This window comes from Syngnathoides biaculeatus, chromosome 2, assembly GCF_019802595.1.
Source record: "Syngnathoides biaculeatus isolate LvHL_M chromosome 2, ASM1980259v1, whole genome shotgun sequence".
NCBI classification, from domain to species: domain Eukaryota; kingdom Metazoa; phylum Chordata; class Actinopteri; order Syngnathiformes; family Syngnathidae; genus Syngnathoides; species Syngnathoides biaculeatus.
The window spans coordinates 9,346,539-9,369,944 of NC_084641.1; the positions used below are offsets into that span (position 1 = coordinate 9,346,539).

Consider the following 23,406-nt stretch of genomic DNA (forward strand, 5'->3'; position numbering starts at 1 on the left):
ATCGTATTCTTCTTTTCCTTTTGGGGTTCCTAAATGTTGTGACTTATGTCACTATTCATATCGAATAAAACACAATATAAAGCCAGAATTGTTATTGTGTTTGTACAGATAAAAAGAAATTGGGGTGTAGGTCCAGGTTTGTGTTACCAAGAATAAAAGTTCTAAAAGATAAGTAGCAAAAATGAGAATTAAACATGCCATGCAAATGGAAGTAAGGCACTAGTTTTAAATGAAAAAATGTACCCGCAATTACCGTTATTTTGAGTAGATTTATTTCATCCATCCTCCCATTTAATAATTTTGGATAGTCTAAGAATAGTTTCTAAATACTTCGGAGATGTTTGAGGCTGTTTTGGAAATTAGAATTAGAAAACCCGTACAATTAGAGTGAGGACAGAGCGCTTTACACTCCAGTTTCCTCCCACATCCCAAAAACATGCATGCTAGGCTTGTTGAGGACTCTAAATTGCCTGAAGGTGTGAATGTGAGTGTGAATGTTTTATGGTGTATATGCCCTGGAATGGACTGGTGACCGGTTCAGGGTGTAGGCCTCCTCTCGCCCAGTGCCAGCTGGGATAGGCTCCACCACAGCTGTGACCCTAGTGAGGATTATGGAAATTGGATGGATGTTTCCATCAATTCCAGTTTCCTCTTTGCTGTTTTGTTAGTTTGAGGTTTTCCCAACTCTCTTGGTACTGTGGATGTGCGCCCCCCTTTTGTCCACCTGCCAGGCTGCCATAATGTTGAATTAGCATTTGATCAGGCCTGAAAGGACCTTGGAAGAGATGCAACACTACTGGGCCAAAGATGGGAAATAACTCGAGGCAGGTGCTGGAAAGTTAGTTTCTGTAAACTAAGGTTGAATTGTGGCAAAAATAAGAGGGTGGGCGTCAGAAATAGTTTGGGAAAGACTGTTGGTGGAAAAACTTTGCATATTCCCGAAGTCCTTTCACTACATTATAAGCAGAAAGGGGCTAGATTAGGATGGCCTGCTTGAAATGTAATCTGTTCTTTTCTGGTTCATGTAAAACATAAAATGTCTTTTGTTCTTCTTTGTTGTTTTTCCTTGTTGTACCTGTTTTGTGACCCAGGATCCTTAGTGCGTAGTCTCTTCCCCTCTCCTTTATTGTGCACAGGTAACTCTAGCGACCAGGATGAGAGCCGCGGCGGCATCCTCCGGCCCTACCCCGCACGTGACAACGCTCCTTCCTGCGGTCTGAACAATGCGGCCATCTCCACAGCAGACAGCGGGCAGCAGACCCTGGCGGAGCCGCAGGTCTCTCCGGAAGATGCACTGGGGCCGCTCCCAGACAACTGGGAGATGGCATACACTGAGAGCGGAGAACTTTACTTCATAGAGTACGTGTTACAGCTCAGAATTTAACAGTCTGAATTCACTTGTTGATTGATCAATTTATTTATTTATTTTTGCTCGAACTGAAATGGTTAAAGTAGGTGACTACCTCCAGCTCTTGGTCCTTTTTGCAACACAACGAAGGCACATCACCAGGACATGGCTTTACATTTAAATAGCTTGTGTGGTCATTTTTCAAATAACTGTTTTTTTTTTCTTACAATTGAAGGTCAAATCTGAGGTTTATTGTTTGATGTGTTACTGTTATTCTTATTTGTCTGTGCAGCAGAGGGTTCCATTCGTTGATATTTTTGCAAAAATGCTTCAAATCCAAATTGTTATTGACGTGACTTGTTTTAGCTAAAAAGCAGTTTTCAACTCTTTTTTTTTTTTGTTGTATTCTTTCAGCCATAACACAAAGACCACATCATGGTTGGATCCCCGGTGTCGAGATAAAGCCTCCAGGAGTCTGGAAGAGTGTGGCGATGATGATGATGGTAAGCTTCCAGAGAGCTCAGTTTACTATTTTAGCAGTTTGAAATCATGAAAGGTTATTTGCTGAGAAAAATAAGTAGTTGCCTATTAGGCAGTTGATGAATTAAGTTTCTAAAGAAACTGATGTGGGGAAATTGCACCGTCATGTGGCAAACAAGAAAGTAGCAAACCACCGCTCTAATTTTATGCCGCACCATACATTGCTGTGACTTTCTAAAGGGTTTCTCGTTCTCTATTTTTCTCCTGTCTTCACTGTCATTTTATTTTTTTATCTGGATTCTTCATTCCCCACCTGATTCGATTCTACCCCCTATCTCTTTTCTGCTCTTCATTTTTCCCCCCCGTTTCCTCTTGCTTTCACCTTGGAGAAGAGGGGATACATACAGAGGACCTGGAGGGTGATCTAGGTAGGATGTCTCTGTTTTTTACCGTTATGGTCATCACCACCAGATTTATTGCCAAGATTTTATGCTATTGAGGTTCAAAGAAGCACGGATTGGCCCATACTCCGTCATGGATGGCAATACGTTCCCTTCCAGCATGTGATGTTCTGATGGGGTCTCTCACATTTCTTAGGTTAGGTTTTCTATAGCTGAAATGTGTGGTCCCAGCTGAGTGGAATGATGTTTCCTTAACTATAGGGATGCACAATAAGTATTACACTAATAACTATTGTCTCGATAATGGAGAAAACCATTCATATGTCCAATATAGAAAAAAAACTGGACCGATAAGAAGAAACATAATTCAGTGGCGCTCTGGTCAGGACAAGGTGTTGTAGTCATCAATATTCAGACCAAAATTCTTTGCTTACAGCACCATAAGTAATTTAGCATATGATCACCAGCACTAGCTGAATTGCGATCATCCAGTGACTCAGTTGGTACCTACAACACTCACGATGCTCAGCAAGACCCAGCAGCCAGCAAAGCGATGGAGAGCAGTACGTTACTCTTAAAAATGGCATCATTTACAATTTATAAGAAATAAGCATCTTAGATGTCCCAAAAAAACAATGGTATGGTCTCTGCTTCTATTTCGTGGTTTAGGGGTGTAAAATACACACCAAGCACCCCCCAATGCTCGGATTCATTCATCATTCATATGAAAAGCATTCCAAAATATCCAGTATAAAGTACATTGAAAAATGTAGCAGTGTACCATCAATACTGTGTGTAGTGAGGATGGGGAGCTGCTGACCTCAACTCAGGACCTTTTGAGACTGTGTGGAGAATCCGTCGAAGACCTCGATTCCACCCATCGTCCTTCCTATGAGAAAGCAGAGCGAGATCTTGGAGGCGGACCCTCCTATCTATGTGGTTCAGGTTAGCAAGGTGGTTAAAAAGCACTCCAGCACTGCTATAAACCTTGTGAGGATAAGCAGCTCAGAAAATAGATGAATGGATGTAGGTAATTGAAGCAGATCTAGGTCTTTAAATTAGATGTTCATGCTTGTCCTAAAAGTCTTTACTGTTGCTGGCAACTGAGAAGCGGAGCGCTCTCGATTATGAACTTCAGCCCTACAAAAAACTATTTACTGGAGCGCTCTGAAATTCACTGTATGAAATCAAATTCAGTGAGAAGAAAAAGTGAGATGCCAGCATACTGTCACAGATGTGACATTTGGAATGGCTTTGTCGGCTCACAATGGATATCAATCACTTCCGTTAAGTGTTTCACCTCTTCTAAAACATCCTCACCTATCACGCAGATCCTGGCACAAATGCTACAGCGTAATCCTTTGTTTTTTATGACGATGACCAGTAGTCGGTCATGATTTCAATTAGTATGCTTTCTGACAGCTATGGACAATGGTTGTGTCTAAGTATCATCTCATCACTCACACGATATTCTTCTTTATGCAAATAATCAGTTTGTCCGGTGGCAGTCAATGCTGGTTTGTTGTGACAGTAGTTCAGTGATGGCTGATTGTTGTTCAATGTTTTATGCTCTGTATCTAATTTTAGAGCTGCCGCCAGGATGGGAGAGGATTGATGACCCAGTGTACGGAATTTATTATGTCGAGTAAGTGAATCACCTTGTTGGCATATCCCCTCAAGCTGCCCATCCACAAAAATACGTTTTTTCTATACATTTTAAACTACATAGCTGTCAACACTAACGAACCTTTCTTCTCCTCTGTATCAGTCATATCAACAGAAAGACCCAGTACGAGAATCCAGTGGTTGAGGGGCGACGACGAAAAATCCTGCAGGAGCAGCAGCAGCAGCCGCAACCTCCAGAAGGTGAGCGGTACATTCAAGGTTGGTTTCCTGCCAAGTTCTTTCTTTCTTTGTGTCTGTGACTGTCTCGTCCTTCTGATTTTCCACCGCTCACCAGGGTTTGGGTGCTAGAATCTCACTTTGCTGTTTCTTAAAGGAAAAAGGCATTCACGTGCCAGATGAATCACATTTATTGAAGATATTTAACAAAATGGACCCAGCCCAAGCCCAGGTTTTGCCTTTTGAGGTTTTAATTTTAGTTGCTAAAATGCATTTGTTGTACCACATGCTGATTCTCAGTATTGACAGTTTTACAATTATTCTAGACTTTTGCCACCATACATACATAAATGTAACTTTTTTTTTTTGCCTGCGCTTTGTTTTGTGCTGGATCATGTATAAAGCAAACGCACAGATAGGGTAAATGTTCATTATGTACTCTCATCAACGCTGACCCTGGCTATACCTGTAAATCTGATGAGATCCCACAGGCTGTACAAAAAACTACTGCTATTCTTTTTTTTTTTTTTAAAGAAAATAATGCTCACTATATATTACCACTATGAAAGATGTGCACTATATTAATTTAACAAGATGTTTTGTCATTGGAGTTTGCAGTGTAGAGCTGCGCTGCATCATAAGATATTTTTGAGCCACATGTTGGGCCGCAGGCTGGAAATTGTATGTAATCAAAGTATGATAAACACAATGTTTGCATTTCGTTCACCGTTTTGGAAATGTCAATCAAAAGTGATAGTTCAGCTCATTTGTGTGGAATTTCAATAGATGGTAAATTGTTTATCAAATGAATGGTCCCATGAGTGTGCGTGGACTAACCTTTTTGTGTGTCTTTGTCATGCGTATACATACGTAAATGCCATGGAAATACAACCATGTGCCGCATAAGTGGGGACTGACCTGAAGGGCTTATTTCGACAGAGTGGATAGAGGAGCACTCCTCAGCTGCAGCGCCACTGGTAAATTATGTTCCAAACCACCTTGAGACCTACAGGGACCCTCAAGTCCCACCCACTCTACCTGCGGTCCCAACAGGAGCAAAACGTAAGTGTCCTCTCACGGGTCATGGTGTTTGTTCGTCATGGTAACTACATCTGAATTGAAATTTTTGACCTGCTCTTTGCTGTACAGTAATATCAGTCTTCGATTGATTATTAGTACCACTCTCGCAAAAAATGTGAAATGCAGACTTGAATGTGATGTTTTTGTAACACTTTGCAGGAGGGAAGCCGTTCTTCACTAGAAATCCTGCTGAGCTGAAAGGAACATTCATCAACACCAAGTTGAAGAAGAGCCGTCGTGGCTTTGGCTTCACTGTGGTCGGAGGAGATGAGCCAGATGAGTTTCTCCAGATCAAGAGTCTGGTGTTAGACGGACCCGCGGCTGTGGATGGCAAGATGGAGACAGGTGCAATACATGTTCACTATCAGTAGGAGGTACTGTTTTCTTTCCCAGGTGCTGTTGCTTTCTGGTGTCCGGTACTTAATGCCTCTCATTCAGCAAACAAGCAACGAGGGAATGTTGAGCGTGATGCGTTTTTTGCTGGAAAAATGTCGCTGTCTCATGAGCTATTAAATATCACACACCTTTTTGCTTGATAGAAGAACTTGTAGCTTGCCAATTCCTGAATAGATATATTCATTAATTTGATTAGTTTATGGAAAAAAACAGTGATGTTTTGATGTGTGGGTTGGACTCAAAAGGATATAAAAGCAATTTCTACTAACACTGCTGTTTAGAGTGTCTGTGGGAATTCTTGGGGTATTTATGGTATTTTGACAAAGGAAGTAACATCTATTATGATTAGTTCCCCACATATTAGTGGTTCTGCTTTTGCAAATTACAGGCATCTTAGCGTTGTGGTGGTTGTTAATTTTAATTTGTTGGTATTTTTATCTGCGTTTGAGATGTCCTGTTTTGTCCCTGAATGCACCTCATATGGAACAGTCAAATTGAACGTTTGCTTTTGCTTCTCTTCTGATGCAACTATGTAGTCTCCCTGGTTGTTACAATTTGCCTGCATTCTCAAATTTTGTTTCATGATCAAAGGCAAATTTAATGACTTACCAGCATACGAATTGTATAAAGTAATAGTGAGCATGTTTTTTGTTGCCCGTGTGTGGTCAGGTCATTTTCTGCAATTTAGGCTAGTAAGGTAGCTAATGCTTTTAATGACCCTTGTAATTTAAGTACTGAATAGTCTTTTATGTAATTTGGCATCATGGTTGTGCTTTCTACACCCCATTGTAGCTTATCACTGATTATTTCAATTCCTATCAACATCATACAACCCTTCTCTGGTGAAATGCTTTGCCGACATCTTGTGGCATCCATAAGAAATTACAAACCACTTTACAAAATACTTATTCACTATTTGCAGCTTAGCTCCTCTCTCCTACAAATTGAGGGGTACACTGTATTTTAAATTGTGGAAAATGGTACATAATGTGATCCTTTTAACATTTATTTTTTTGTGATGCAGGTGATGTCATCGTCAGTGTGAATGACACCATCGTGCTGGGTTACACCCACGCTCAGGTGGTGAAGATCTTCCAATCCATCCCCATTGGCTCAATGGTGGACTTAGCGTTATGCCGTGGCTACCCACTGCCCTTTGACCCCGATGACCCCAACACCAGTCTGGTCACCTCGGTGGCCATCTTGGACAAGGAGCCTATTATTGTCAATGGACAGGAAACCTTTGACTCACCTTCCAACCCAAGCGGACCGCTCAACGGCCAGAGAGAGCCGCGGGCGCAGAGCCCGTCCACTGAAGCTTTGTCCAACAGCCTGCACGGCTACACCAGCGACGTGGTCACCCTGGCCTCGTCTATAGCCACCCAGCCCGAGCTCATCACTATCCATATGGAGAAGGGAGACAAAGGGTTTGGGTTCACAATCGCAGACAGCCTAACAGGAGGCGGGCAACGGGTCAAGCAGATCGTGGACTACCCACGCTGTCGTGGCCTCAAGGAGGGGGACATTCTGATGGAGGTGAACAAAAGAAATGTCCAGAACATGAGCCACAACCAGGTAGTGGACCTGCTGAGCAAATGCCCCCGAGGAAGTGAAGTCACAATGCTGGTGCAAAGAGGTACGCGTGGCTTCCTGACACTGCATTTTTGCTATACAGTGAATGCCCTTTTTATTTTGCGGGATATGGTCTGGACCTACACATGATGTGGAGAAATCATATTTAAAAAAAAAAAAAAAACATTTGCAAGAATAGGTTTATCCCTGGCGGCATGGTGGGCGACTGGTTAGCACGTCTGAACATGAACATGCATGCATGCACACAAAATTTGTTCTCTGCATTTTACCCATCACATTTAACACACATACTTTTTAGTAGAAGAGACTGCAGCAGGGGACAGCTGAAGCGCCTGGGGTGTTTGGGGGGTATCATTGTCTTGCTGAAGGACACCACAGCCAAAAATGTACCATAGTTCTGCTCCAAGTCAGCAGTGTTGCTACGGCTAGTCTTGGCTACGCATGTGTGTAAAGAGGCCTTAAAGAGGTGATGGGCTGGAATGAACAGATGAAACTGGGAAGAAGTGGGATATCAAGACAGAATAAATGAATGGGGGTAGCATATTAGGGCGGGGCTTTTTGCATTATGGACGCAGATGCTTTTGAACTTCAGTTCAGAGACTTTGTCAGCGCCATTATACACTGCTGAAGCCTGAATCAAGAATGCTTGTTGTTTGTTCACACGGTGATGCACTAATCAGCTTTAATTCAGGACATTTTTAGTTTTATTTTTTAATGGAACTATGCCTGCTCAGATATGGAATGTGATTATCACTGGAAAAAAAATATCAGCATTTTACTGTGTAGTTTGGTTAAAAAAAAAAAAAACACACAGCTTGCGTGAGGTTCGTGCACATTAACCATCTAGTGAGCGTGAAACAAATGAGAGGGCCTATCACAGCACACACCCCACACATAGTGAGCATTGCACAGAAATGTTTGTTTCCGAGTGAGCTGGAGCCTTCCTTGGATGACTTAGGGCATGAGGAAGGTGAGGGTAGGACATCTTTTGAGCAATTATTTCAATTCCGATTCCAAGTGATTATCAATTCAAGTTATTTTCAGGGGGTGGGTCTAAAAAAATTTGGTTTATATAGCCTGTCCAAATTCTGAGCATCGATCTTGTTAGCAGCCCACAGCAAAGACTAAAATGAACATTTGACTTTTTTTTTAATTACTTTTATTTTTTAGTACGAATATCAAACCAATGAACTAAAAGGCAATGTATGTGGAACTAACCTAGTTGACTTAAAATTCATTGTTTCACTAAAAAGCCTAATACAGCATTGTTAAATTAATTAATTTAAACTCTTTTATCACATTTCATGGTTTAAATGTGCAAGTTTTAACTTGACTTCCTGTTTTGAACTTGTAGCATTTTATTCTAAAGGCTACACGGAATTCAACAATTTGCCACGAAAGGAAAACGTCACCTGGTGAATCTTGAAAATGAAAGAAAAATTAGAATGTGTAAAAAAAAAAAAAAAAAAAGGAGTAATGAATGGAACCTTACTGTGCTAAAACGGTTCCTTAACATACCGACCGATGGGGCACAAGGTTAGTGTTTGCAATATTGTGAGCCAACGTTCATGTAAATTTCGAGCCCAAATAAATGCAGAGGTTTGTGTCAGGAGGGGCATCCTGTTTAAAATTTGCAAATATGAATATGAAAAACATTAATCCAAATAATTTCATAACAGAACAGTCATGCCCTAAATTAACCAGGTGCAGGGTGCTGGTGGAAATTCAGATAATGTCAATTTTCCATGTCCATAAAAAAAGTTTTTTTCAATTAAATGTAACATCCAGAATAGTTTTCCTAGTGGTAATGTAACCTACTGGACACACACAATCCATCATTTGTCATCAATCATCCCAATTTCTAGCAGGTTTGGTGTAAGCACCACACGTTTTGAGTTATCCTTGTGCTCATCTGCTCAAGTAACAAAGCTATACTGTATTAAATGTCAGCCTCATTTGATGAGAGAGAGAGAGAGAGAGAGAGAGAGAGAGAGAGAGAGAGAGAGAGAGAGAGAGAGAGAGAGAGAGAGAGAGAGAGAGAGAGAGAGAGAGAGAGAGAGAGAGAGAGGAGAGAGAGAGATCTGACCAAAACAACAATGGATGTGCATAGAAAGCAAAGAAATTACTGCACAAGTGAGCTGAATCTTAAGCTGTCACTGGTCCAGGCTGCATATCATCTTTCTTCAGTTTGACATTGCAATGTCTTTAATTGTTCTATAATGGGCTGCACCATGCCAGTGAAATGGAAACCTGAGCTCAGATTTGTATACAGGGTGTCCCCCCAAAAAATGTACACACTTTAAATAACTGTAAACATGATGTTTATTATAATTTGAATAATTTTTAACGTGAAAAAGAACACCATTATTTAAACTGTGTAGACATTTTTTGGGACACCGTGTACAGTGGTGCCTTGACGTACGACACCCGACCTAGAGCAACCTAAGGAAGACTCTTTAGAAAAGAGGTTGCAACCTGTTAAATTCCCTACAAGTTGAGGTTTACTGTATAACTATATAAAGCAAAGAAAATCTCACATCGTGTATTTAAAACACACATGTCCACTATCTTAATGCTAACACAGTGATAAACACTACAGACATGTTAATGAATAGCATTGGTTTTGGTTTTAAAACACTTTGACCAACAGCAGACACTGACATTTGAAAAATGTATGGGTGTGCTCAGTTATGACCGCAGATTTAAAGTTACGGGTGTGGTCCACCAGTTATGCCTGCAGATATAAAGTTGTGGGTGTGATTAGGGATGGAATCTCAAGACCTTAAAATAACTTACTGAGTTGTTATACCCGATTATGTCGTTGTTACCTAATACCATAATCCTAATTTATTGACACTGCACAGACTGAAACAGACATTGTTGAAGAGGTCAACAGACATTCAATTTCAAAACTAAATATTCATAGAATCAAATCATTTTATTTGATCATGATGTATTGTTATAATCTTGCGTAATTTCCGGCGTCTATTGTCAAGCCATTGATGAAAGATAGCAGTAGATTTTATCTTCCTAAATCATGTAGAGGGTAAATTTTTTCAACTTCAAGATAACGCGGTACGGGGGGGATCGTTCACATTTAGATATAATGGACAGACAAGTCTCCGTGTTAGAACTTAGATCAAGTCAAAGTAAATCACAATCTCATATTTATTATATTTAGATACTGAAACATTACCTGTGTTATATCCTAGAATTTTTTTCCCCCCACGATCTACTTTTCAAGCAGCCAGCCTCTCTTAATCGACCGGCAGGGCGGGTTGGGGGGATGTTTGGACGCGCCCATTGCCGCGACTGCCTTAAATTGGAGACCGGCTTGCTAGAACCCGCCTTTATGTGTGTGCGCTTGACGTATTGGCCACGCCTCAATCAAGCGATGAGGTGGATGGTAGTATAACGTTTTTTTTTTTTTTTTTTGGTGCACACGATCAACCAAAACTGCTTCGCGATCGACGCATTGAGCACCCATGGTGTAACTGAATTTTTTTGACATGGATCATTATATTGATGACTTTTGACGTAAATGCGCTTGCAGTACGTAAAGCAGCTCGGAACATGCGCTTTTGCCATCACTTCCGGACATGCTCACTACGGTTAACTTGCATTTCCTCTTTCCGGGTGAAGACTGATTGTTTAGGAGCAGGCTTGTTTAGTTAACAATGTTTATGAAATAAACTCGTAAATTAATGTCAAGACTACACAAAATAAGGGACGTCTTTGAATATCTATTTTTTTCTACTCGTAACAAATTTTACGCGTGTTTTTTCGTGCTCGACTGTGCAGATTTGCGAGGTGGATGGCTCGCGGGCGTGATCGTGCCCGTCATATGTGAGTGACTGCAACAGATATCAGCAGGAATTTTTTTTTACTGCATCATACTGAGTGAGTTTACAGTGATCAAACAATTCTTTGTGTCAGCATGACTAGATGATACCACCAATCCCACCATGAGGACCTTCAATTATTAATCATGAAACATAAACAGATTTTGTGTGTGTATGTGTTTATTTTCTGACAACAAGCACACCTGCATGGACCTTGCCAATCTGCAACATTTCAATTTCGGATAAAAGAAAAAGCAGTGCAGACTAAATATGTTTTTTTTTTTCATTTGTTTTTTTTAATTGAATTGTGATGGATGTTTTTGTCCTGACGTTTAACCAAACAAACACAAAACATTGCAGCTGTTCTTGATTCCAGTTGAGAGAAATGTCATGATTAGGTAACGAATGATCATTCCTGAGCAATTATCTGAGGACCCAAGAGTCTTGGATAAAAGGCTGGGGATCATGTTTCCACTGTGGAAGTGGAACAACTATAGGATAACGGCAGTGAGAAGCGAGTGGAACAGGCTTGAACAGATCTGAAAACACTGCAAGGGGGCTTGGGATGAGCTCAAGATGCTTTGTTGAGGAACAAAAGGAGGAGGAACAAAGTAGATTTCAGCTAAAGAGGTTATCATATTTTTATCAATGTGCTCGAACCTGTTGGGTATTTAAGTGTCCCAGATCAGTGGATCAGTGACTCTCACCATGTCACGGTAGCTCATCTAATAGTGATATTATTGCATAAATGGCCACTGTATCGAGATTCCCAGTAATGAGGGAGTGCAATATTTTTTTTCTTCCAAATTGTGGCTTTGAAACACCCAGAAACCTTGACAGTGGAAGTGAGCAAAAATAACTGGTTAACATGTGGCAAACGGTTGCATAATGTGTGACAGTAATGTGTTCCAATAATGGGTAACAGTATGTGTCACAGTTACACTGTATGACTATTTTGCAACTTGTTATAAGAGCTTCTACGAAATAATGTTCCAAAGTACTCACCAATACATTCTAAAATGTCAAATTAGAATGAAAACGGTGCACGAATCAAAAGTCAGAGCTGGGAAGCCTATATCAAAATAAAGGTTTGTAAATGAGGCACAAACATGGGTTCTAGAAGTGATTTTCTGGTCCATATTCTTTTACGTGATGAAAGGTTGTAGATATAAAACAAGGCATGTTTGGAGATTGAAATGCATTACTTACTGATGTCATCAAGACTGTGGACTCTATTCTAGTAGATGGCACATCTGTGGGGAAGCACAAAAACATGCCTAAACGTGCTGCAGTCTAACTTTTGCTGCAAGGTGGACTGCTGGTGTAATGCGATTTTGGTGCACTTGATTGCAGCTGCAGACAGACTTTGGTAACGAGAGCCACTGACTCGTATTCCATACATAAATATGTGAATAGCTGGCATCAAACACTCATCATAAAAAATCAATTCATTGAAGCCGTTATTATTATTGCTTTTATTTTTTATTTTATATTTATTAGATCTTCTTAATCAAATCCCACAAGGCTGGCATAGCTATGAAGGGTGTCCACAAATTCGATCATGGAAAGATTTATGATGTCAATGGACATATTTAAGATGGCGGCAGTTCTCACCATCTGTCTTAATAAGGGTACCGGCTTACATTGTCAGGCAAGAACAGTGACAATGCACAGATGGCCGCAATTATACATTGTCTTATTGCATACAGAAACCTCTCCATGTCAGACTGTGAGTTCAGTACATTTAAAGGGAATTACAGGAGTCGCTTTGATTGGACATGACTGAAGTCAGCTGTGTTTTTATCCACAGGGGCACAAACCTCCCTCTTTTAACAAAGCCGGTTTGCGCCTGTCTACCAAATTTCCACACTCAGTTTAGCGTGACTCTCCACTGGTTTATACCACCTGTCACGAAAATGAACCCCCCACACATGAACTCAACCTCGACTGCATTCATTTTTAATAACATAGGTAATAACATTGCAATAATACTCTACAATAATAAACTCCCAAACTTTGCTTTAATGTTCAACTCATTTAATTGACTATTGTAAACAACAACATCTGGTGTTTACACACGCCAGTTCTGCCTTTTAAAAAGGAGGCCAGGCCAAGCAATGTGTTCTCCATCTTGTCTTTCTACTGCAGTTGCCATGACAATGGTGCACAGCGCACCTGTCCCCTGAGAGACCCACAGAAAAAGACAAGCGAAAATTAGAAGACACTGCAAAGCAGAGAAACGATGGGGGAAGGAATGAGATCTGACTGTGGCCAGCAAAGATGGACTCGTTGATAAAATGTAAAAAAAGAAGTGAGAGTGCAATGGGATTTTTGGGCAACTTTAATACTGCAAGCAGGTTGTTCTCAACCCAGAAGCACAACCAATGGAGGCTGTACATAACGTACCAAGGCCAACTCCTATAAGCCTCTTCCTCGTTTCAGCTTGAAAGAACTGAACTACTCCAGCGTTTGTCGCCTCCACCCAACCCAAACACAAATAGCACATTGTATATTTTATTTAACATGCATTTTTCTTTAGCTTGATCTATATATCTGTGCATTGAGATGAAACACTATCTCTACGAGGAATATATGTGCGGTTACAGCTGCAAAAATGCAGATGGAGTCAAATTAATTTGTAAAATAGCTTCTTTGCTATTTACTCCTGAAGTGTGTAAGAGTCCTTCCCAGCCGCTAACGCTGCTCACTCTGACCTTCAGTTTATTCACTGCATCCCCCCTCTCATTTAAATAGCAGTGAGCACACTTGCAACCTCTGTTGAAAGCCATCAGGGCTGTGACTATTGCCAAGCATGAAGAAAGTGATGGAATTCTCGATGTTTATATTGTCTTTGTGCCTGGCCTTGCAGGGCTGCGCTGATATGATAGAAATTTTACTTTTCCCCAGACTTGTGAATTCCATTTAAATCCTTGAAAAAGATACATTTAAAGTGTCAATTTGTTGGAAGTACGCTTCAGCAGCGGATGTGTGGTAGCCGGTCGGAATGTGCACACCACTCTTGCTACACAGTGGCTACACACATACAAACTCATAAAATTATTAAATAAAGTAGCTATCAAATATTTTTGGGATTGAGTATTCTACCAATTATCCCATCCATCAAGCAAGTAATTGGATGAAAATGTATTTTGCATTATTACTATTTTTCTCTTGGGGTTGACATCCCCATGTTCCATTGTATCGGTTTTTGTGTGTATGGCTCTAAAAGGATTGGCCTGGCCTAGTGACTGATGTGGGCGTCAGGAAATGAGAGTGTAGTGTTAGCTGGCTGTTAACTAGCTAACCCATAACTCCAGTAACCTTGTTCTATTTGTGTGTATAAAAATGATCCCTTGCTTTGACCTTTTTTTAGTAGTTGAATTATTAGATTTATTCTATGAATGACTGCAGCCCTAAAATATATACAAGGGGGAAAAGGGGAAACATAGATGGTCCTTGAGGTGTGCTGTCAGGTAGTGGAGGCATGGAATCCGTGGCTTGACGGTGGGTGGTAAGAATTCACATGGCGAGGAATTCGGAGGAAATACTGAGGACAAGGAGAGACACAGAGGGCAGACAGGAGACGAGCAAAAGAGTAAATTTACGTGAAGACTGGGGTGCCGTTGTACAGATGGAGAAGAAGTGGTACTATGGCAAGAGTTTCTGGGATCTAGCAGGCGTTTATGCACGTGGTGACAGGTGCACAGTCTAGGAAGGTGCTAGAAAGAGAGCGAGAGAAGGAGAAGACATAGATATAGAGCAAGCTGGTGCAAGACGCCACCCAGGCTCCAAATATGGTACTGCAGGTGAATCATGACACTTTAAGCATTAATTTTACTCCAATGTAAGAACCGATGACAGAAAAAATAGCTTAATGTTCAGCGAAAACTTCACACAATGCCTTTGACTTCACAGGTCTGATCGTGATACTTGTTTTAGTCTGTGCTGAGTGCTGCTAAGAAAAAGGATGTTCATAATTAGACACCTTCTATTTAAACCATGTCAACTTTTTTGACCCAGTCCTCTTAAAAGAATGAAAATTGAGAATCGTTTTAAATCGGAATAAGGGACCAGAGCCAGAGCTAACTGGAGCCGCGTATCACCCTTAGCCCCGTGCAACTTCTCAACCTCCATGCTGACGTTACACACTGCGTGTTGCACGCATGTATTTATGAATGCTTCCTCAGATCTGCCTGTGTGCTCGAGCAAGCTAGTCTCAAAAATGTTTTATTGACTCTGAATTACACTTTTACGTTAAGCAGATTCAAAGATTTGCATCACATTGAGATTCTGTTGTTGCTGCGTGGTGGCAAAGGGTAATGTGAAGCCATTAGAAGTCTTTATTCATGTTATGGTCATTGTTCTGTTTAAGTAAGCTAGTTCTATCCAGTTCCTGTTGCTAATTTTGTCTTGCTTAATCTTGTCATTACTGTGAACATATCCAGAGCTTGCTTCAAAGTGAATGTTTCTGTCGCCCTTCCCTGATATAATTCCGTGCCCCTTGGTCCCCTTCTGCCCTACAATAAGGAAACGCTTAATTATTATTGAAATCTAACATTGTAATATGTAACCAGTGAGGGAAATGACACACTTGCGCATGTGCAAGCATGTACGCTTGTCAGCAGCTATGTGCTTCCAGCTGCTCCAGTCGCTAACATCCCATAATCCGATGAGAGAGGGAGAGGGAGAAAGAGAGGTAGTGAGAGTCAGAGAGGCAAAATAGCAAGGATGAATTATGAATCATGTAGAGAGATGGGCTTTGCAGCAACAGAGAGTTTTAACATTTAATGATTTTTTTTTTTTTTTTTTACTAGTGCAGTGGAAAGTGCTTTAAAATAGATTGCATGTTGTTGCTGTGACGATCTGGTAGATGTTTGTACACGTAGGTAATTTGTATAAATTGCTCATATAAATCACAGAACTTAAACTAGTGCTGCAATGGTGTAGTATCTCGGAATCATGTGTTGAGAGTGGGGGAAAAAAAGTGTTTTGTTCCCTTGACAACTGCTACTCTTTGTCTCGATTCTGCTTGATATCATTCATGCATTCATTTTTCTATTTTTGTCGCACACACACACACGTATGTCCATTGTAGTACGGTAGCAGCACAAGCAGGGTGAACTGTTCTTTAAAAAAAATGACAAATATTCTTAGTATGGGGAGGATAAACAATCAGTTCATAGGGCATATATGAATCAAAAGGTGTGATTCGCTGAGATGGGTTAGGTGCAAATTGAATGCATTGAAGTGGGAACGTGGCTTGTTCTCAACACTAACGCGAATGTTCTTCCTTGACAACTGCCTATAGTATTAATATTTCATCAGCGCAAATGAGATTGATCTTCTATGTTAACTGCTTCATGAGAGAGGGGGAGCACTGGGACAGCAGATGAGGAGGGGGATAAAATGAAAGGAGCCGAGCAAAACTGAGGCATGAAGAGGAATCAGCAATGTGGTTGAGTATACAGTGAGGCTGCGGCTCAGCCTTGCTTTTGATATGAAGCTCAGGCATTTCAGAGAGCTCACAGTGTCAGTGAACAAGCAGTCTGTGGTGTTTGGGGTGTCTGGGTGGGCGGGTGGTCTACTGAGTTCACGTGGAGACCTGTGGTTGAGCATGGCCATCCTGAGCTGCTGCTTCTCCGTCAGTCAGCCCGTTAAATGCAGGAAGCCCTTTTGCGAGTAGTGTGCCTGAGAGCGCTGAGCGGAGCGGGAATCAGCACAGGGGGAGGAGATCACTTAGATCAGCGAGGAGCTCGCTGTTGCTCAGGCAGAGTCGTCCAGAGAGGAGTGAGAGAAGGGCTTGCCTTTTGTCGAGCTTAGGAAGTGGGGTCCGTCTGTTTGGCCCTCGGAGTTTCTCATCAAGAGTGGCAGGTTGAGAGCTCATTAATGATTTCTCTATCTCTATGCCGCTGCTTTGCAGGAGTGGTGCCAGCCAAGAGGAGCCCAAAGCTGGTGGTGAGTATGACAATTTCCATCCTGTGTGTGTGTGTGTGTGTGTGTGTGTGTGTGTGTGTGTTGTGTGTGTGTGTGTGTGTGTGTGTGGTGTGTGTGTGTGTGTGTGTGTGTACACATGCCTGAATGAGGTGTTCTATTTAAAGAACAGAAGACAGAAAGATGTGATATGACATCAAACTATTTCCCGCCTGTTCTGCATCAACAGCTTACCATTTTTCTTTGTCCTGTGACCACCGCTCATCTTTACTTGTTCTTTCCAAGTCAGCCATTGTGCTTCTTTTTTATTTATCTTCTGCTGTATTGCGTGCCTTTTCTATCGCTAACCCTCCACTGGGGCCATGCTGCTGTCCAGTGACTACATAAGCGAAGCCTTGTAGGAATAGTTCAACAGTAGCCAGCTGTCAGCCCCCACTCAGGGAGGATTTGAGAGAGGCGTGATGCAAAGAGAAAGGCTTGCTGTAAACGCAAAGTCAGTGTCGGGGTTAGAGCACATCTAACCCACAAACATTAGGTCAGTGCGGGGAGCACAATCTGCCACTCAAAAAAATGTTTCATGTTAGTAGTTTTCTTTCAACAGCTTAACCATCCCAAAATATGGACTCCCATTGCACAAAAATATACACCGGCTTTCAACATTAAGTGTTACAAACATGTATGCCATGGCCGCCACTGTAATGCGACTTAAACATGTGGCTTAGCTCTAGAAGTGTTGTAGGCGGCGAGTGCGGGCACTTTTCTATAAGCAAAGGGTCCACGTTCAGTCTCTCTCAAATGTCAGCTGAACTGACTGAGCCTTTTATCCAATGCAGGATTGTGCGCCCTTGTTATGGAAACACGTTCCTCAGAGTGGAGAACAAATTCTCGCATGTCGCTTTAGATGCGCCAATTGTTGGGTCAAATTTGAGAGTATGGCATCGCCATCAGATGGGAGTGTCTGTGCTATTTCGACAAGATGTGACGTGACAATATCATTGCTGTCAGGGGCAATCCTCGCATCTCCAAAACCACAATTTTTCAAGAAATAGATAAAAAGGCACTTGAATCAGTAAAGTTAGTATTACACATGACTTTTATTGCTGTCATATCCTGTCACACATCGTCGCAAATCCCTACAATCACCTGTCACCACTAATTTAATTAGCTAAGAAATAATGCGAAACCACCAGCCATGTCAATCAATGCCAGCCCCTGACAAATTCCAAGCTAACAGCTGTGGTTTCGTCATCTTTCCAAAGTATTTCCAATGTATAAGGTGCCATAAAAATAAAACGACGGGCTGACTAGACCGTGTGATAGGTGAAAATTAATTCACTCTCAGCCCTCCCAAAAGCTCAGTGGCAGTAAATGAGTTATTAAACTGCATGCTAACTTACCATCATGCTTGACTGGTTTCTTTCAGCAACAAAATATTTCAACTTTTCAACAAAACAGGCCAGCTCAAGTGTTTGTAGCCAAATTATTGTGTTTTTTTTTTGTTTTGTTTTTAAAACATGTAGACGTTTATCATAAAACCATATGATGCCATGCGGCTCCCACACAGTCAAGAAGAGGTGGCATTATGACACTTCCCAGAAAGTTAGTGTCGAAGAGAGTTAACAGAGTTGATCTCAAGCTGTTTTCAACACTTGTGACTGCCTATCAGTATTGATTTGTGACAAAAATAGGAAACACTCGGATTACCCAACAGCGACGACATGCAAATGATCAACACAGTTTTTTTTAATATATATATTTTTTTGTATTTAAGTAGTTTTACACATAGCACACACACTGACACTTCCCAAATATTCTGTCCCTAAAAAGCACACATGGAGAGAGTGGTAAAAACAATGGAATGAGAGAACAAAGAAGAAGCGTATTGACAGATAAAGTGAAGAATAAAGAGAAAGAGAACCTTTATAGCAGGTATGTCCAACCTTTATAGAGCCAAAGCACATATTTTACAAATGAAAAATCCCACGGCACACCAACAAAAGTAAATATCACCAAAAATGGATCCATTAATTACTGTATGTACTTCCTGCCATCTAATAGGTGAGGATTTTTTTTGTCTGTCATTGTGCCTCACTGACATAAATAGATGAATAAAGATCCATTATTTCTTTGAATAAATATATATATATATTTTTTTTAGCAATTACATAAAATTGGATAACTTCCCACGGCACACCTGAAGAGCGCTCACGGCACACTAATGTACCTCGGCACACTGTTTGGGAATCACTGCTTTAGAGGAACTAACAATGCCCCATTTTCACAACTCACCTCAATCTAATAAAAACAATTTCTCGACAGCCAAAAGGACGTAATTGCTGCTTTAAATAACTGTCACCATAAAATACACCCTGGTAACACAACTACAATGGTGTTTTCCTCTGGATGTGTACGGTCGGCGGTGGGTTCAGTTCTCAGTTTAGTGGAAGGAAAAGATTGGAATTAGAAGTGCTCCCTCTCAGACTTTTGGACCATTCAGGATTATTTTTCAATTGGTGTTACCTACTGTGGTCACATGGCACTGTGGCTGGATGAAAGAAAGCGCATCAGTCGCCTTCCCACTTTGTATTTTTTTCCATAGAGGAAACGCTATAAACCCATTTCTCGCCCCCGTGTTATGCCATGGAACTCTCACAATGTGTGCGCCACGGGGTCGCCACACACCCACCATTACGGACGGAATCTAAATAAAAGCTCCAAGTAAACTCCCATATGCAAGAGCAGCTGTGCTGTCTCAACCCATCAAGGATGTAGTCAGGCCTCATGCAAAAAAAACTGTTCAGTTTCTTGACTTCACCAACAAGCAACACAGTTGAGCCTTTGACTCATATCTTTTATCCATTTCATACGATGGTTTTTGCAATCAATATTCAATAAATTACTCAGTTCATTCTAATAAAGCTTTCAACGATTTGTGATGCAGGAGGTGCACAGTCAGAGGTTAAGTTAAAAGAATTCATTATTACTATTTTGACCTATTAGACATATCAAAATGGTTGCCGCATCTCACACTTTCTCAGAACGTGAATTTTCAGCCAAACAGAAGGTGATGAGAATAATAATGTTATACTTAATATTTTTCTTACTTTGTGAAAAAGCTGCCCAAATAAGAAAGTCATGATATGCTTGAATTATTTTCTGTGGAAAAGCTTATTTATTGATATGAAAACCCTTTACAGTAAAGTATCTTTTTCATGATTGCAGTCACCATGCTACTGAGATGTATTTTTTCTTTCATTTCTTACAATGAAGGTTTACATTGATACTAATCTTGATTATGCAATAAAAAGAGAATTGTTAGGGTTCATATAAAATAGCTCTTCCCCCACACATTTTCAAGTTTTCGTCTTGCAACCATGGTGACCGAGTTTTTTTTTTTTATTTTTTTTTAATAATTTACTGCAAACATTCTGAGTGAGAGCTTGCTTCTTGCACAAAAGAGACGACCTTGGATTTTTCCACATTTCCCACTTCTGTATGTCCACTCTGGAACTGGCACATTTATCACTTTGCTCTCTGCCCCTATCTTCTGTGTTGTTTTTTTTTTTTTTTTTTTTTTTTTTGCTCCACTCACCTCTCTTTTACTAGCCCTCTCTCTCTCTCTCTTTCTCATGCATTTAGCACCAGTTAGAGAGGAAGGACAGCCAGAGCAGCTCCCAGCACAGCGTGTGCAGCCATCGCAGTGCCCACACAGACTCTCCTAGCCACCCGTCCTCTGCTATGCCCAGTGAGGCTGTGGTGCCCACCCCTGCTCCCACCCAGCCGCTGCCAGGCTTGCCCCCTCAAGACACTGGAGATGGCACCCTAACCCTCCAAAAGAAGCCAGATCCTTTTAAAATCTGGGCGCAGTCAAGGAGTATGTACGAGAGCAGACGTGAGTAGCCCTGAGTGTAAATATTTATGCTACTAATGTGCCATATTAAAGACCTATGTGACTTTTGTGTTTCAAGTGGGCTTGATAAATTATTGCAGGATGATTCACAACGTAGTCTCATCTGTGTGGAATAGAGAGCTCTTAAAACACGCACGCACTTGTGTGAACATAGTCGTGGGATTTGTGTGCTTTTGTGTTCGATACACAATTGACTTCAACTGATGGCTCCATCAGCAGCATGCAATCCGTGATTTCAACAAATATTTCAAAATCACAATCAGCTTTATTGGCCAAGTATGCTACAAGTCACAAGGAATTTGTCTCCTGTGGTTGGAGCGACTCTGATATGACAACAAATGACCACTACAATGAAATAGCCATCCATCCATTTTCTTAGCCGCTTATCCTCACGGGGGTCGCGGGAGTGCTGGAGCTTATTCCAGTTGTCAACGGGCTGGGTACACCCTGAACTGGTTGCCAACCAATCGTAGGGCACATACAGACAAACAGCTGCAATCACACCTAGGGGCAATTTAGAGTGTCCAATTAATGTTGCATGTTTTTGGGATGCGGGAGGAAACCGGAGTGCCCGGAGAAAACCCACGCAGGGACGGGAAGAACATGCAAACTCCACACAGGCGAGGCCGGGATTGAACCTGGGTCCTCAGAACTGTGAAGCCAATGCTTTACCAGCTGATCCACCATGCCGCCCAATGAAATATACATTTAGGATCCTTGAAAAAAAAAAAAAAAAAACATAAAAAACACGACTATAGAGAGTCATTGAGCAATCAAAGTGTATCACCAGTGTGGTGATGTTGATATAATGGCAACTGTGCAAATGGTGCGGTCCTCAAACCATTTAGAGCCGTTTAAAGTGACTAAAAGTGTACTGATATTGTACAGTGATGATTGTGCAAATGGTGCAGTTTCATAACACTTTCAGTAGTTATCAACCGCATGATGCAAACAGTGCCGCATGATCACACAGTGAGTGTACGAATAATTTAGAATCCTCCTGACAGAGATATCTAAAATCGGCAGCTTGTTGCAATGACAATGTAAGTCAACTGTTTAAGACCTTAATGGCAAGAGGTAAGAAGTTTGTCGACTGCCTGCTGGTTTTAGTCTACATTGGTTGAAAGCACCTACATGAGGGAAGAAACTAGAATAGGCGGTGATCACCATGTGAAGGGTCTGAGAGGATTTAGTCTTCGTTCTGACAGCGTGCAGAGTCGGTTGGGTGGGTACTGATAATTATTTTCGGCAACGTTGACTTTCCATAGTATATTTTGTCCTGTAGAACTGTCTCAACAGCTCTTGTGGCAGGTTGTGGTTCATCAGAAGCCGCATGCCTCAAAGACCTCTGCTGGGTCTGTTTTAAGATGGAGTTGATGTTGGTCTTCTACTTCAGGTCTTGATAGACTGTAATTCCTAGGAACTTGAAGGCCTCAACAGTTGACACTGGGCAGGTGGACAGCGTGAGTGGCAGTTGTCGCAAAGGATGTTGACTAAAGTCCATAATCTCTACTGTCTTCTGCGTCTTCACCTCTAGGTTGTGTTGGCTGCACAAAAGATGAAGCCGCTCCACTTCCTGTCCACACGAAGACTCACATTCTTTGATGAGACCGATGACTGTGGTGTCATCTGCAAACATCATGAGTTTGGGAATCGAGTCCATTGAAATGGTCGTTAGTGTAGAGAAAAGAGTAGCGGAAAGTAGACACATCCTTGGGGTGCATGTAGATGAGGTGGTGTCCCTCAGCCTCACCTGCTGTCTCCTGCCCATCAGGAAGCTGTAAATCCACTGCCAGATGGCAGGCGACATGGTGAGCTAGAGAATCTTAGAGGAGGTGAGTTCAGGGATGATTATGCTGAAAGCATAGCTGAAGTCCACAAATAGGATCCTCGCGTAGGTCGCTGCACCGTTGAGGTGTTGCAGGATGAAGTGGAGTCCCATGTTGACTGCATCATCTACCGACCTGTTGGCTCAATAGGCAAACTGCAGGTGGTCCAGCAGGGGTCCTTCAAAAGACATCATGACCACAGATATCAAGACAACAGGTCTGTAGTCATTCAGTCCTGAAGTTGCAAGTTTCTTGGGGACTGGGATGATGGTGGACCATTTGAGGCAGGATTGGACTTAACAGTGTTCCAAGGAGCTATAGAAAATCTGTGGGAAAATTTGAGCGAACTGTTCCCCGCAGACTTTCAAGCAGAAGGGGGACACACTGTCTGGCCCTGCGGCTTTGTTAATATTTTGTTTTTCAAAGACAGTCAGTTCAGAAAGGGGGATCAGAGCTGTGATGGCATTCGCCAGGTGTGCGGCTGGTTGGGTGTGGACTGTGTCCTTTACAAATGTGTAGTAGAACGTATTCAAGTCATTAGCCAATCCTTTATTGTTCCCCAATTGACCCCACCGTACAGGGCACTTAACCACGCCTCCTGAAGTGACGTCACACCACGTGCGCCTACGTCAGACAAACAATTAGCAAAAAGGGCGGAGCAGCAAGAAAAGAATAGAGCGAAACTGTCCGATTTACCACCTGATTTCTCACTCGCATTCTTAGCTAACAGTGAAATATCGTTGAAAAGCAGACA

The 23,406-nt window shown here is 41.6% G+C and overlaps 1 protein-coding gene across 12 annotated transcripts in view; it reads left to right on the forward strand.

Annotated features, from left to right (window-relative positions):
* The window catches only part of LOC133506988 (membrane-associated guanylate kinase, WW and PDZ domain-containing protein 1-like), a 99,496-nt gene that overhangs the window by 57,086 nt on the left and 19,004 nt on the right, over positions 1-23,406 (forward strand). For 4 of the 12 annotated variants that reach the window (XM_061831472.1, XM_061831533.1, XM_061831543.1 and 1 more), the window contains 10 exons: positions 1,092-1,359; positions 1,763-1,851; positions 2,218-2,256; positions 3,817-3,874; positions 3,998-4,113; positions 5,011-5,133; positions 5,311-5,496; positions 6,572-7,183; positions 16,903-16,937; positions 20,553-20,805. In XM_061831472.1, the coding sequence (XP_061687456.1) occupies positions 1,092-1,359; positions 1,763-1,851; positions 2,218-2,256; positions 3,817-3,874; positions 3,998-4,113; positions 5,011-5,133; positions 5,311-5,496; positions 6,572-7,183; positions 16,903-16,937; positions 20,553-20,805 (1,779 nt within the window). The remainder of the gene's footprint in view (positions 1-1,091; positions 1,360-1,762; positions 1,852-2,217; positions 2,257-3,816; positions 3,875-3,997; positions 4,114-5,010; positions 5,134-5,310; positions 5,497-6,571; positions 7,184-16,902; positions 16,938-20,552; positions 20,806-23,406) is intronic. The other 8 variants (XM_061831511.1, XM_061831553.1, XM_061831498.1 and 5 more) reach the window with 6 other exon arrangements.